Source organism: Mesoplodon densirostris, chromosome 6 (genome assembly GCF_025265405.1).
Source record: "Mesoplodon densirostris isolate mMesDen1 chromosome 6, mMesDen1 primary haplotype, whole genome shotgun sequence".
NCBI classification, from domain to species: Eukaryota; Metazoa; Chordata; class Mammalia; order Artiodactyla; family Ziphiidae; genus Mesoplodon; species Mesoplodon densirostris.
The window spans coordinates 71059577-71076282 of NC_082666.1; the positions used below are offsets into that span (position 1 = coordinate 71059577).

Genomic DNA, 16706 nt, shown 5'->3' on the forward strand with positions numbered 1-16706 from the left:
GACAGAACATATCCTCTGAGTGTAATGTGTGGAATAGGGAGGGGACAGAGAAAAACTGGCATAGGTTAACTCAGACCAGTCAGCGAAGGCTGAAAAACATAAGCCAATGAACGGAGCCAAATCTATTCTTCTACAGTTGTTATATGTCTTTCCTCAAATGACCTTTCCCAGAACAAACAAGAACTTGAAGATTCTCTTCAGATTTAGGTTCTTGGCTTGTGTTGTGGTGGAGAGAGCCCTCAACCCAGAGGAATGGGGACAGCTATTGATTCACTGGCTCCCTCAGGCTACCCATTTCAATTCTCCGGACTTCAGCTGTTTCATGTGCAATAGATTAGGCTGGGTCTAGAGTAGCATTTTCCAAACTTTTTAGACTATGACCCAGAGTGAGAAAAAAATTTATCACACCACGAGCCAAAATGCACACGCACGCACGTGCACACATACACACACACCCCTCTGAAATAATTTGTGTTTCACAAAACAACACTAAGCCCTACTATGTGATGCCCTGATATATTCTATTCTATTCATTTGGTTCATTCATTTTATTGGTAAAAAACACCCACCTGGTTGCTACTCATTAAACTGATATTTTAATCTGTTAATGAGTGGCAAATCATGGTTTAAAAAACTCTGGACTTGGGGCTTCCCTGGTGGCGCAGTGGTTGAGAGTCCGCCTGCCGATGCAGGGGACACGGGTTCGTGCTCCGGTCTGGGAAGATCCCACATGCCGCGGAGCGGCTGGGCCCGTTAGTCATGGCCGCTGAGCCTGCGCGTCCGGAGCCCGTGCTCCGCAACGGGAGAGGCCACAACAGTGAGAGGCCCGCGTACCACACACACAAAAAAAAAGAAGCTCTGGACTCTGAAAGAGTAGTTTAATATCAAGTCAGTATTGTTCCTGTGAATTAGGCAAAACTTATCTTTGGTACCCTCCCACCTTTCCCCCTCATTTTCCTGGCTTTCTGTAGACAGTTTTATTCCTTCTACCCCTATTTACCCTCACCTCCACTGCTTTATACTCAGATATCAAAAAATATTTCTGAGCAGCTGCTTTTGTTTTCTCTGAGGTATCTCTGTCTCTTTATAGCTATCCTCCCAGTTTTGGCTTGAGCTTGTTACTTGCAGCTAATGCAGGTCCTGTGTTGGAGAGATGCCGCCATGTATTCCAGTCCCTGAAACTACTCACCTTTGACTTTCAGAGTCAGGTACTTGTAGTCCCAGGCGATCCCATAGATGATCAGGCAGCGGTACTGCCCTGCATCCCTCACTTGGACTTGGGGGATGTGGAACAAAGCCTTCCCCAGGGGCAGCTGCTCCTCCAGCAAAGTGGCTCTTTCACTGAGCAAGGTTGTATCATTTTCCACCTTTTGCAAACTGGCTTTTAAATCTCCGAGTTCCACATGACCTCCAGTGTCAAAATCACACTCCAAGGTCACATTGCCACCGTAGTCTACCATGTACATTTCCTTCGGGACTGTCACTGTGAATAAAGCTGAACAGAAAATAAGACATTCTCAGATTGTCTGCCTTCACATTTCAGTTCTGTACAGAGTGGGACCTGAGGAGACCCATCCCACCCCTGTTTCCCAAGAGATACCTGTCATTATCTGGGCATTTGTGAAGGTTCCTTTCTCTCCTTTGCCCCATCCATTCTGGGAAAGAGTAGAATTCTTGATCTGCTCTGAGGTAGTTCTCGCCTCTCAACACTCCTCACCTGTGCAGCTGATGGCCTTCCTACCCCCTATTATCCAGGCTCATTTTCTTCATATGGGTCAAATTACATCATGCCCTGCCAAATTCTACCTCCTCTCACCAGTGATAGTAATAATAACTATCACCCATTGAGTTCTTACTAGGTGTTAGGCCTCTGCTAACACATGATCTCTTTTAGTCTCCCCAGGAAGCCAGTGATGTAGAGCTATCTTCTCTTTAGAAAATGAAGCTGAGACACAAAAAGGTTAAGCAACTTGCCTAAGATTGCACAGCCAGGATCAGACCCAGGTATTGTTAAGTTCAAGCGCTCTTAACCAGCACATCATACAAGTCTACTGTAGAAGCGTCTTTTCTATCAATAAGAGGAAAGAAAGAATGGAACTAATACTTAGTATATACCTACTATGTGCCAGCCACTGTTCTAGGCTCTTTATAACTATATCATTGGGACTTCCCTGGTGGTCCAGTGATTAAGACTCCACGCTCCCAAGGCAGGGGGCCTGGGTTCGACCCTGCATGCCTCAACTATGAGCCCGCATGCTGCAACTAAAAAGATCCCGCATGCAGCAACGAAGATCCCAAGTGCTGCAACTAAGACCCAGAGCAGCAAAATAAATAAATAAATAAATAAATTTTAAAAAACCTATGTCATTTAATACTGAAAATACAAGCATGAAACATGTATTATCATTACTGTTTTATAGTTGAGGAAACTGGGTCAAAGAGGTTTGCTCCAGGATGTACAGTTAGTAAAGTTAAAATTCAGAGCTAGTCAGATGGTTGACTTCAAAATCTGTAGCCTTTGAAACAGTATTTCCCAAAATGTGAGGCACATACTTCTAGAAGTATGCAAAATGATTTTAGATACGGCAGAATCAAGGCCCAAAGGGAGTTGGATTATTCAGAGAGGAATTTATTCCCTCTTCAATTCTATTTCAATCCTTCAAATTACACATAATTTGCAACTAGACTCTCACGTCTCTAACAATGGTTCTTTTTCTTTTTCTTTTCTTTCTTTATTTTTTATTTTTGGCTGCTTCAGGTCTTCGTTGCTGTGCGCAGGCTTTCTCTAATTGTGGCGAGCGGGTGCTACTCTTCGATGTGGTGCATGGGCTGCTCACTGCGGTGGCTTCTCTTGTTGCAGAGCATGGGCTCTAGGTGCGTGGGCTTCAGTAGTTGTGGCTTGCGGGCTCTAGAGCGCAGGCTCAGTAGTTGTGGCACACGGGCTTAGTTGCTCCGCAGCATGTGGGATCTTCCCAGACCAGGGCTCAAACCCGTGTCCCCTGCCTTGTCAGGTGGATTCTTAACCACTGCGCCACCAGGGAAGCCTTATTTTTCCTTTTAATAAAACAAGAAGCTCTCAGGCAGATATTATTATCTGGGTAGAATTTAACAGCACCACTTTACTTTCATTGCATTTATTTTTGCTCATATCTCTATTTACCTGTACCAGTGATACTGGTTTTCCATTTACCACAAGGGTAGATTGTTTTGTTCAAAAAATAAAAGCTCAGTTGATTTAGATAATTCTATAAAAACAATAGCACAAAGAGTAGTCAAACATGGAAAAACTAATGAAAGTAGTGTATGCATGAATAAATAGTGATAAATTGTACAAAATTATGCTGCTTCCATTATTAATGAGTGGATAGGCATTAAGACTGAGTGTAAGATCTCGAAGTAGCTTCTGAATTGTGACAGAAGATTAGATCAAATTATGTTCAGTAGAGCTTACTCCATTAATCCACTCATTTAATCAGTCAAAACATCCACTTATATTTGGGGATGGCTTCTAAGAATATGCTATTTGAGTGGTTGTTTCCACATAAAACATGGTATGGAAAGAGCTTGGGATTTAGTGACAGATGAACCTGGGTTCAAATTTTGACTGTATCAGGATTATGAGCCTTTTGATCTTGATCATGCCATTTAAACTCTATGAGTCTCAGCCTCTTTATCTTTAAATGTTGAAGATAACATCTACCTGTCAGCATTGTGGGGAAAACTAGACAAAATGGTACATGTGAAGTGCCTTATTTTGGCAGGTGGTAGGTAGTCAGCAAACTTTCTTTTGTACAATGTTTCAATTCTTGAGAAAGTGGTATTCGGACCACCCTGGATAACAGATTTCACAGTATAAATAGTTTTGGGGTTTTCTGTTGCTTCAATGATTCACATCACAATTCTCTTCTGACTGGAGTTTTTCCTCCTACCATCCTGCAAATCTTTGAAGGCAGTGACCAGGTTGAATTTGCTTTGGCGTCTCCAGTGCCTAATACATACTAAATTCCAGTTAAGGGTTTAACATAAAATGACAAAAAGGGGGAGAGGGAGAAACAAACGGATGAGCCTCCCCATATTCACTTTTGCTTTCCTCTCATCAAACAGCAACTTGCCCCAAATTGCACAAACTGGCATTCTTAATCACCACCCAGCACACGTGAGAGTGTAGTGCACACACTTGAGTTTTTATCAAAAATGAATGATGAGCTTATATCTTGCCTCCAACCCCTGTTTTAACCACAACTAGAACATTAGCGTGCCTTTCTGACAGAGATCTATGATACAAAATGGAGTTCACAGCTGCCTGGTATTCTTTTTTTTTTTTTTTTTAATTCTTGCTCTTTTTAAATTTTATTTAGTTATTTATTTATGGCTGTGTTGGGTCTTCATTTCTGTGCAAGGGCTTTCTCTAGTTGCGGCAAGTGGGGGCCACCCCTCATCGCGGTGCGCAGGCCTCTCACTATTGAAGCCTCTCTTGTTGCGGAGCACAGGCTCCAGACGTGCAGACTCAGTAATTGTGGCTCACGGACCTAGTTGCTCTGCGGCATGTGGGATCTTCCCAGACCAGGGCTCGAGCCCGTGTCCCCCGCACCGGCAGGCAGATTCTCAACCACTGCGCCACCAGGGAAGCCCTGCCTGATATTCTTTTGCGCAGGATGGGGGTGGGGGCAGGCTACAGTGTGAGTGCTTCTGTGTAAAACAATGCCAATTCAGCATTTGCTTGGCCAGGTTGAGAAGACTCTGGGACGATACATGTGAGAAAAGATGCCGTGCTTCCGAATTTCCCGCATGATTCCATTTTGTGGAATTCCCTGAACACTTGTAATAACTCTCACCGGAGTCTCCGTAATAGGATACTCTTTAAAGTAGATTCCTTTATGATTAGAATCATCTCCAAATACTTGAGTTATTAAGTCCCCTTATAATTAAAACAGAACTGCCTGATACCAAATCCACTCTGCCCTGGAGAATAATATTTATTTATTCATTCTCAAATATGTATTAACCATATTCTATGCACCAGGTTCAGGAATTTACACTACTTTTACTCTCCTCATAGTACTTCCTTCTCTTATTTTATTACACATGATATAACAAGAAACAGGGAAGAGAAATGGGGCTTGCAGGGAAGGTTAATTGCTGAGCCTGAGATTTAACAAGAATCAGAGGACTTTGGGTGTAGTCTCTACTGAATTTATTTAGTAGATTTATTTACCACACTTATACTTTCTTCTCATGAGAGGAGGAACGCCTCTAACTTCCTCTGGAACTCCCCATAGCATACAGCAGAACTCCCCTCTTCACTGTCTGGGCCTTTGAAAAAAATCCATTTTCTGCTTGCTTTTCCCCTCTGCCTTGTGCAGAGTGTGTGTGTATATACAGAGGTTGGAAGCATAAAGTATGCTACCTCTCAGGCAGGTGACATTTTCCATCTAATGTTCACAAGAGGAAAGAGCAACTGGCAAAGATGAATCACATATCTGAGTCGCTCAGAATAACTAGAAGATTAATTGTTAGTTGGTCTATTTTGCCCCAACTAAAGCTTCTAAGACATGCAAAGCTTTGAGCTTGATTACTCAATACAAAATGACAAGATTAGGAAATGTAATACTAAAATATTCTTACTTATTGTAAATTACAGAGGAAATCAAAACACTCTTGCAAGCAATTCTGTGAAGAGGTTTTTCTCAAGCTTGGCTGCACATTAGAATCACTAATGAGAGGGCCTCAACCTTGCATCATAAGAATCACCTGGGAAGCTTTTAAAATACACTAATGCTCAAACCCCACTTTGGATCCTCTAAAATTAAATTCTAATTATTTTGTGAGGCTAGCATCAATTAAAAAAAAATTTCCCTAGGAGCTTCTAATGTGCAGGGAGCATTGAGAAACCATTGGTTGGACAAATAAAACACCTGTACTTGCAAACATTTTTTACCATCCTGCCATCCAAAGTGTTGTCCTCAGTTTTCCCTGGGAGCTAGTTAGGAATGCAGAATCTCAGCCCATGCGCTGGACCTAGAGAAGCAGAATCTGCATTTTAACAAGGTTGGGGTGATTCACATGCACACTGACATTTGAGAAACAGAGTTATAACACTGGTTTGCATTTGGACTGTGACTGGGAAGTAGAGTAAAAGATAACATTTATTAAACTCAATGAACCAGACACTGGGCTAAACTGTACATCACCATTTCATGTTCCCAAAACTCTGCAAGGTAGGAGTCACTACCCCCATTTTACAAATGGGGAAACTGAGGCGTAAAGAAATGATACAACTTGCCCAAAGTAAAAAAAGTGGGAGCTCATGGAGTTGGAATTCAAATTCATATCTCTGTGTGTTGAAAGCTTGTACTTCTAACAGATAGGACTATATATCTACTGGCATGTGTATACTACATACATGAATGAAGTAGATATACTTTTCAGCTTTATAATAAGGAAAAGACATTTGTTTTCTATTTCATATGTCACCTGGTTATTAAACGTCAACCTAGCATTGAACTCCTGATGTCATCAGACAAAGGAGAAAGCTGGAAAGTTTCCACAACTGCAAATTAAGCCAACAAAACGTTCATTTGGTCATCTTGACTAAATTAAAGGGCAAAGGACTTGGTCAGAGCATGAAAAATTAATACATGCACGTTCTTTAGACAGATTAAAGTAGCTGGCTTGAGTAATGCTGGAGCCTTTCTGAAAGTTCTTGGGGGAAGTTCGCCTTTTATTTGCAGTCAGGGCACCAATGGAGTCAGACCTGTCACATCTCCAGGAAACACAAAACAATTTATTTGCATTACCTCCCAAGAAAGCTTCCTCTTTAAGCTAATTTTATACCTTTTTTCCCCATTAACAACAGAAGCTTAAGTGTTTACAGACTTCTTAAGGTATTTTGAAAGGCGAGGATGGGTGTAGGCAGGGAGGGGAGGGGGGACTGCTTTACACAGCCAGCCTTCAGAAAGCTGTAGTTCCTGGTTTAGAATAGATGCTGCTCTGGTCACTTGATGCATGCACGCCTCTTAGCAGGAATGCTGCATGAGACATCTTGTCTATTAGAAATCCCTTCCCCAACCTGATTCTTCTGCTTTCTATACCTCAGGGGTCAGCAGATATAGTTTTGGAGGTCAGCTATAGGCTAAGTGGAGTGACCCAGGGTGTGGTCCCTGCTCTAGAGTGACCTCAAGCATCACCCTGGTCATGTGCTTCCTGGGTTTTATTCTTCTCTGGTGGATGAAGAAAGAAGGAAACATCAATGAAAGACATAAGACTGGGGTTCCTTTTTCCTTCAAGACATGACAAAGTACAAAAATAAATATTTTGCCTTAAATGCATCTGGGTAACAAGATGTCCTTAGGTTTTGAAATGAAAGTATAAGAAAAAAATTTGAACTACAACACTACAGTAATAAAAGAGTGAGTGATATAAGTGAAAGGATATACACATAGATCAATAGAACAGAACAGAAGGTCCAGAAAAAGACCCATACAAATATGGCCAATTGATTTTTTACAAAGGTGCAAAGGCAATCAACGGAGAAAAGATAGTCTTTTCAGTAAATGAACAAATGGGGCTGGAGCAACCGGATGTCCACATGCAAAAAAAAAAAAAAAAAAAAAAGCCCCAACCGATACTTCACACTATACAACAATCAACTCAAGATGGATGGTCAACCTAAATGTAAAATGTACAACTATAAAATATTTAGAAGAAAACATAGAAGAAAATCTTTCAGGTTTTGGGTTAGGCAAAGAGTTCTTAAATATGACAATCCATCAAAGAAAAAATTTGATAAATTGGGTATCTCCAAAATTAAAATCTTTCCTCTGCAAAAGACACTGTTAAGAGAATGAGAGGGACTTCCCTGGTGATCCAGTGGTAGAGAACCCATCTTCCAATGCAGGGGACGAGAGTTCGATCCCTGGTTGGGAAACTAAGATCCCACATGCCTTGGGGCAACTGAGCCCACGCACCACAACTACGGAGCTCGCATGCCTCAATGAAAGAGCCTGCATGCCGCAAACTACAGAGCCCACGCGCCCTAGAGCCCGCGCACCACAGCTAGAGAGAAGCCCACTCCCCGCAACAAAAGATCCCACACGCCTCAACGAAGATCCTGCTGCCACAACTAAGACCCGAAACAGCCAAAAAAAAAAAAAAAAAAAAAAAAGAGAGAATGAGAAGATGAGCTACAGACTGGGAGAAAATATTTGTATATCACATATCTGATAAAGAATTTGTATCCAGAATATATAAAGAACTCTCAAAACTGAACAATAAGAAAATAACCCAATTAAAAACAGTCAAATGATTTGATATGCCCTTCACCTAAGAAGATATATGAATGGGCAATAGGCACATGAAAATATGTTTATCCTCACTAGGTACTGGGGAAACGCAAATTAAACCACAGTGAGAAACTTCTACACACCTACTAGAACGACTTAAAAAAGAAAAATGACAATGTCAATACCAAGGGCTGTCAGGGATGTGGAACAATTGGAACTCTCATATTTTGCTGGAGGGAATGCAAAAACAGTACAGATTCTAAGAATTCTACAAATTCTAAAAGTACAGATCCTAAGAACAGGTTTGATGGTTTCTTATAAAGTTAAATATGTACTTACCATATGACTCAGTAATCCCACTCATAGTATTCACCTAAGTGAAATGAAAACCTATGCTTCCACAAAAACCTATATACAAATGTTTATAGCAACTTTATTTATAATTGCCAAAAATAGGAAACAACCCAAAAGTCCCTCAAGTGGGAAATGAATAAACAAAATGTGGTGTGTACCTACAGAGTAATACTACTGAACAACAAAAAGGAATGAACTATTGATTCATATAACAATATGGATAAATTTCAAATGCATTATGCTAAGCGGAAGAAGCCAGACAAAAAGAATATCTAATAAATGATCCCATTTATATGACATTCTGGAAAAGTTACAACGACAGGATAGAGAATAGATCGGTGAGTACCTGGGCTTAAAAGTTAGAGGAGGGTTTTTGTTTGGTGATAGAACTGCTCAGGATCTTGATTGTGGTGGTGGCTATATGACTATGCATTTGTCAAAACTCATAGATGCTTTTATAAAAAAGAGTAAAATTTTACTTTATGTCAATTTAAAAATAAATATTTAAAAAGTGAAATGAAAATATTTTCCAATAGCTTTTCACTCCAATCTTTAAATTATTTTATAGATAACATGGTAGAGCATCCACAGAGCATTCAAGTAAGGAAAGAGTTAATTTTGCCTGTCTCTAAAAATCCCAGCAGGGCAGGGTCTCTTAGAAAGGAAATATCAAGTGTTCCTTTAGCTGCCACTGCAAGGGCAGGGCTGGAGTAAGCAGAATATTGGGGTGTTCTCCAAGGATGGCCCCAAGTCAGTGTCTCTAGTGCCAGACCAGGCTGAGCAGCCCAAGGGGGGGGGAAGAAACATGACTGGGATCACCTGGAAGGGAGGGAAAAGCTCTTCAAAAGTTATCAATGCCAAAGAAGGCATTCTTTCTCAATGAAAGGCAGAATGTTGGATGACTTCCCATGGGATCGGGGCTGTTCTCATAGAGGAGCTAGCCCCCTTTGTCCACCTCTGTCCTCCTCTCTTACCTACTGGTGTTCACCCACTTTAATGCACTCATGGTCCTGACTGCATATGTGAATAGTCTAAACTACCTTCCCCAGGAAAGCAAAACTCTGAAACTGCTTTCCTCCTTGCTACCCACACCCTCCAGTAGAATATCTTTCTCCAAAATCCAAAGGCATAGCTTTAAGGTTCATTATTCATTTAGATGCAAGGAAGACTCTGAGTTTCCAATTCAAGTAATCCACATTAATGTGTGAATGACCCATAGCTGCTACTGTTGCTTTTTAAAAGAGGAGGTGTCCCCCTGACCTTTGTCTCCTCACTGTCCCTGACAGAAGAAAAAAGGACAGCTTCTTGGCATCTCACTTTTCAGGACACTCAACCCATGCCCTCTTGTGTCAGTTCAGAGGTGCATGGCCTGAATGGTCCTGTCTTCTTGTTACTACCTTTATTGGAAAGTGGGGATAGATGGACCAATATTCTTAGTCCCTGTTTCTGTAAGACAGGGACATGGGTATGCACATGCCACCCTGGGCACCATTCTTTTGGCTGTGCTTATAATAGCTGGTAATCACACTTCCTCTCAAAGAAAGCCTTCAGCTCAAGGACTACATTCTCATCCTTGGCTTCAGCTAGGGGTCATCACCTGTTCCTCCTTCTCAGGCCCCTCCCTTTGACTTTTCTTACCTGCTGTCTGATGAAGCGGCATTCCCAGGCTCAAAATTAGCAGGAGGAGGAACATGTTCTGTACCGGATCTGAAACAGACAATTGAAAGTCTCAGGGCCTTCTGCAGTTTTTCTGGGTCTCATGATTTGGTCACTTGCTCACTTCTGAAAACAGAACAGGGAAATGACTGGTAAACAAATCTTTTGGGGAGGCAGTGGACCATGGTGGAGTAGAGCTGGGAAGAGAAGTTAAAGGGTGATTGCCTAAAGGAGAGGAGAGATGGGGTAAGAAGAAGCGAGGCACCCTTTTATCGATCCAAATTAGAAGCTCATATGAACCAGTGCTCATGAGTTACCCACACAGCTGGTTATCTGTACCTCTTTGCCTCTTCCGTAGTTTCAGTGTAGGCCCTGGAAAACCAGTCTTGTTCATCAGATGAATAATGCACATCATCTTTTGCAGCTGGACTGGAACTCTGTGAGTTGGACACTCAGTGCTCAATAGAACAGAGTTGGATTCTCAGTAAAGACTTGCTAGTTGACTGAGCAGGTAAAGTTGTCAAGCTCTTTAGAGTGCTGTGATCCAGTGTGCCCATCACCTGAACTACCTGTTACTAAGAGGTACAGACAGGGATTGCAGAGAACTGCAAACCCAGCTGAGTGGGTGCCAAACCTTAGTCCTGCTTCACCTCTCGTGCTTCCACTTTTGCTCACAAACTTTCCCACCCAAGGACTTCTCACAGTTGAAGGCAAAAGGGACAGGGTATACCACTGTCAGCATTTTTTGTCCTCAAAGAGGGTTTCAAAATTTTATTAGCCATGGAACCATTTCTTCAAGGGGAATCAACTGGAGCCATACATCTAAATCAGGTAAAAGCAGAGCTGCTCTGGGTACAATGGAAAGCCAGTGGAGTTATTTGGATCAGGAGAATGACATGATCTCATTTACATTTTTAAGAGAGGATTCAGTTTCGGTGTAGACAATAGACTATTGTTGTGAAGGAGAGTGGGATGGGCAAGATTGGAAGCAGAAAGATCAGTAAGAAATGTTTTCACAGAGATGATAATAGTTTGGACCAGAGTGGTGGGGCTAGTGGAGGCGAGAAGGGGTCTTTGGAAGGTTTTTTATATTTACACATTTTTAAAATGTATTAAAATTTTAAAATTGATCCCTTAAAGTTAGTAAAATTTTTAATATCTTTATTGGAGTATAATTGATATACAATAGAGGATTATGTGTGTGTGTATACATATATATTTAAGACACAGATGATTCAGTGGTACGATTCAGTGGTTTTTAGTATATTCTACAGAACTGTGCAACCCATACCACTGTCCAATTTTGGATCATTTTCATCACTGCAAAAAGGAACACAATACCCATTAGCAGAAACCCCCCAATTCTTCTTCCCTCTCCCTCCAGTTCCTGGCATTCACTCATCTCCTTTCTGTCTCTATCAATTTGCTTATTCTGGATATTTTATATAAATGGAATCATACAATATGTGGTCTTTTGTGTATAGCTTCTTTCACTGAGCAAATTATTCTCAAGACTCATCTGCATTGTAACACATTACCAATACTTCATTCCTTTCTATGACTGAATAATATTCCATTGTATTAACATATCACATCTTTCTTATCCATTCATCAGTTGATGGACAGTTGAGTTGTTTCCACTTGTTGGCTATTATGAGTAATGCTATTATGACATTCATGTACAAGTTTTTGTGTAGACATGTTTCCAAATCACTTGATTATATATGTAGGAGTGGGATTGATCAGTTAAATGGTAACTCTATATCTAACTTTTTGAGAAACTGCCAAACTGTTTATCAAATATATGATTTGCAATTACTTTCTCCTATTCTGTGATTGTCTTTTCAGTTTCTTGGTAAGGTTCTTTGAAGCACAAATGTTTTAATTGTAAAGTGCAAATTAATTTAATTTTGATGAAGGCCAGTTTATCTGTTTTCTCTTTTAATTGCTTGTGCTTTAGGTGTCATCTCTAAGAAAACATTGCCTAATCCAAGGTCACAAAGATTTACGTCTATGTTTTCTTTGGAGAATTTTATAGCTTTAGTTCTTATATTTAGGTCTTTGATCCAGTTTGAGTTAATTTTTGTGTATGGTGTGAGGTAAGGCTCCAGATTCATTGATTTACACATGGACATCCAGTTGACTCTGCATAGTTTGTTTAAAGGACTATTCTTTCTCCATTGAATTGTCATAGCACCCTCACCAAAAATCAATTGACATTAAATGTATGGGCTTAGGGCCTCCCTGGTGGCGCAGTGGTTAAGAGTCCGCCTGCCGATGCAGGGGATACGGGTTCGTGCCCCGGTCTGGGAGGATCCCATATGCCGCGGAGCGGCTGGGCCCGTGAGCCATGGCCGCTGGGCCTGCGCGTCCGGAGCCTGTGCTCCGCAACGGGAGAGGCCACAACAGTGAGAGGCCCGCAAACCGCAAAAAGAAAAAAAAAAAAAATGTATGGGCTTAGCTCTGGAATCTCAATTCTATTCCATTGAACTATATGTCTATCCTATGTCAGTATCACAGACTGTTGATTTTGTGATAAGTTTTGAAATCGGGAAATGTGAATCTTCTAACTTGTTTTTCTTTTTTTTAAGACTGTGTGTGTGTGTGTGTGTGTGTGTGTGTGTGGCTATTCTTGCTCTCTTGCATTTCCATGTGAATTTTAGGATCAACTTGTCTATTTCCACCCAAAAAAAGCAGCTGGAATTTTGATAGGGATTGTACTGAATCTGTAGATCCATTGGGAAATATAGCCATCTTTATAATATTAAGTCTTCTAATCCATGAATGCGGCATGTCTTTCCATTTATTTAAGTCTTCTATATTCTCCAGAAGATTTGATGGGAATTGCTGACAGGTTGGAAATGTAGTTTGACAAAAGTAAAGAAATCTAGGAAAATTTCTAGGTTCGGAGCTTGAGTCACTAGGGCAATGGAGATACTATTTATTAAAAAGGAGAAGACTAAGAATGAAGCAGATTAGGGAGCAGAAATCAAAAACTGTATTTGGAATATGTTTGGTTTGAGATGTCTATTAGACATTCAAGTAAAGATGTTTAGTAGGTGGTTGGACAACTGGTGGTCCAAAGTTTGGGACAGAGATATAAATTTGGGAGTCATCAATGCATAAGTGTTACTTAAAGCCATGATGCTGCATGTTATCACCTAAAGAGAGATAGAGAAGAGAAGGTGTCCAAGGACTGAGATATGGGGCATTCCAACACTTAGGGGTCTTTGAGAGGGAGGGTACTAGCAAAGAAGATTGAGAGAAGAGATATAAAGGCAAATTAACCATCTCTTTTATTTTCTGTATACTGATGCTTTGACATCTGGAATCTTGCTGACTTTAGAGGGACTGCCCCCTCAGGATTAGCCAATTCCTAGAGACAGTAAACAACTGTCCCCTGAGTGTGCCTTTTGTATGCAAACCAACCAGTCCAGAGCCCTACCTCCAATCACCTCTTTATTGGGCTCTCACTCTCTGGGTCACTATCTATCTGCCCTAATCACCCTAGGGTCAGATACCAGATACCCCTATGCCCCCAGAGTCTGCTGAAATTATACAAACTAGCCCCATTCCTTCCTGTGGAACCCACAGTAGAGGCTCCTGCCCACTTTTCCCCCTCTCCTTCTGCCTCCTGTGTGACCCTGGTATTTGCCTGTATGGCCCATTATGGTGTGGCATGCCCCTTTCTCTTGGGATCTGTGAGTATAACAAACTATTTTTTCAATGGCAGTCACCTCCTGATCTGTTGGCCTCACCATTCCTAAATAATAGATATAATAATAAATAAAATAATAGTAACAAATAATAATAAAACCTAGAGTTTAAAACATAGTGCTGGAAGGAGGGAGTGATCATTTGAGCCAAATGTTTCTGAGAACTGGATTTAGCAGTATGAAGGTCATGGATGACCCTGATAAACACAGTATCAGCAGATTTGGTATAGATAAAAATAGGAAATAAGGAAGTGGAGACAACAGAATATAGGCAACTTGTTAGAGAACAGTGCTATAAAAGGGCGCAGAGATATGAGGCAGTAGCTAGAAGCGAATGCAAGGTCCACAGTGGGCTGTATTCTTGTTTTTAGTTTAGGGAGGGAAATATTATATCAGATAACAACTAGGAACAGAATCTAGTGCTTTCTACCAGGAAATGCTCAAGACACACCTTACCTAGACTTGAAAACCCTCTTCCTTACTGAAAATGCAAATAGATCCAGAAAAGATACCATTTTAAGCTGCACCTACCTGCAGCCTAGCACTTGCCTAGCATTTTTTTTTCCTAGAGTACAAAAGGATAGTATGTAACATGCAGTTCTGGCAACAGAAAGGACTCCTGGTTCACCCATCACTCGTTTTAACTTCCCCTTCTTCCCTGCCCATCCAAGGGGACTTTCCTTGCACATTGTCTCCTTGAGTCAACTGAGAGACAGACACTGTCGTAAAGGTACTTTCCAACTAGCAGGCTTCTTTCTCCTAGGGATAAAGTGCCCCATGCAATGGTTAAGAGCTCAGGTTCTAATGTCAGACACATCTGAGTTCAGATTCTGAGTCTACAAATTATTAGCCTCTAAGACCTTAGACAGTTTATGAAAACTTTTTGTGTCCCATTTCCCTAAAGTGCCAATAATAATAACTCCTACTTCAAGCCGGAATCCTGGGGGGCGTCATCTTAAACCTACACATCGCTTATCTTGCACATTCAGTCCAGCCCCCAGTCCTATTAATTCTACTTCCTGGATACTTCTTGGATGATGCCTCTTCTTCCCAACACCCTACTGACATCACCTTAATTCAGCTCATCATCATTTCTCCTTACACCATAGCAGAGCCTCCTCACTGCCATTTTTACATCCTAGTCTTGTTTCCTTCTGCCCCATCCTTCTCTTGTCGTCACAAACCTTGGCGTCATCCTTGGCTCCTGTCTTCTATCATCAGCATCTGACTCATTAACACATCCTATAGGCCCTTCTTTCAAATATATCTAGAATCCGACCATGTCTCACTGCTTCCATATCAACCTAAGCCATTATCGTGTCTCGTGGCGATTCTAACCTTGCCTTCCAACAGTTGATTCTCAACACAGGAGCCAGAGTGATTCTTTAAAAATGTAAGTCAAAGCACATCTGCTCAAAACCTTTTGATGGCTCAGTATTTCACTGAGAATAAACTCCTAAGTCTCTCCAATAACCTAGGTAATAGGGGCCTCTGTCTTGAGTCCCCCTGCCATGCTTTAGATGAGCGCACTGTAGCCATGCCCCTCCCTGCAGTGTGAGGTGTTTGCTGGGTTGAGAGGTGTCATCTGGACCTCTTGACCTCCCCCCACTACCCATTATAATCTGGGTCCTTGGGATGCTGGAATTCACTGCCCAAATGGCCCTAAGCCCACTTTCAGGCCTGTGTAGTGTTTTCCCCAAATCCATCCCTTCAAGCATGGATCCTGCTGCCAGTGTGCCTGTCCCTACACCTGGATGCTTTCTTCGCTCTTTCTGGTGAGACTGCCTTATGCAAAAAACTGCAACAGCACCACCCCTCCAGCATTCCCAATTCTCCTTATCTGTCTTTCTTTTCCAAAACTTTCATTACCATCTAACTTACCATATAGTGTACTTGTTTATTATATTATTACCTGTCATCTTCCATTAGAATATAATCACTCAAAGGACAGGGATCATTGTCTGTTTGCTTACTACTGTGCCTTCAGCCCCAGAACAGAGTCTGGCAAGTAGGCACTTGGTTAATATTTGTTGGATGAACTATCTCTTTACCTAGCAAGCAGAACAATCTCTTGAATACTGAATAATCAAATCTGACCGTGTCACTCCTGCTTAAAAGACTTCAACAACTCCCACTATTTACAAGGTGAAGTTCTCCTTTAGTGTGGCCTACAAAACCTTCCCTGATCTGGCACCTCCTGCCTTGGCCACAGAGAAACACATGTGCTTTCCATGACTAGGACCTCACAGGTGCTTTGAGAAGTCTAATCTTACATCTAATCTCATCTTATTTTTTCTAATCTTATTTTTCTTCTATCTGAATTTCTTCATGAGCTTAAAAAATTGTATTGCACCATAAATAACTCCTTAAGTGGCCTTACATTTCATGCATTCAACAGAAGTGGATAAATCTTTCCTAACTGCCTTAGTCTATTCCTTCTGCCTCAATTGTATCTGCTACTCACCTCTAGTGTAAGTACTTAACTCATTGCTGGTATGCTAATTTATTACACTTCTGTTTTCCAGGCTAGAATAGGAGCTCTTTGTACAGTCATCCCTTGGTATCTGCAGGATATTGGTTCCAGGATTCTCTGCGGATACCAAAATCCACAGATGCTCAAGTCCCTCATGTAAAATGGCATAATATAGTTGGCCATATGTATATGTAGGGTTGCAGAACCCTTCAGATATGGAGAGTG

At 41.3% G+C, this 16706-nt stretch overlaps 1 protein-coding gene across 1 annotated transcript in view; it reads right to left on the reverse strand.

Annotated features, from left to right (window-relative positions):
- PDCD1LG2 (programmed cell death 1 ligand 2) overlaps positions 1-10341 on the reverse strand; it is a 92043-nt gene extending 81702 nt beyond the window's left edge. The window contains 2 exon segments of the mRNA XM_060100487.1: positions 1190-1495; positions 10275-10341. Coding sequence (XP_059956470.1) covers positions 1190-1495; positions 10275-10329 — 361 coding nt within the window. The 5' untranslated portion in view covers positions 10330-10341.
- Between the last annotated feature and the right edge of the window lie 6365 nt (positions 10342-16706).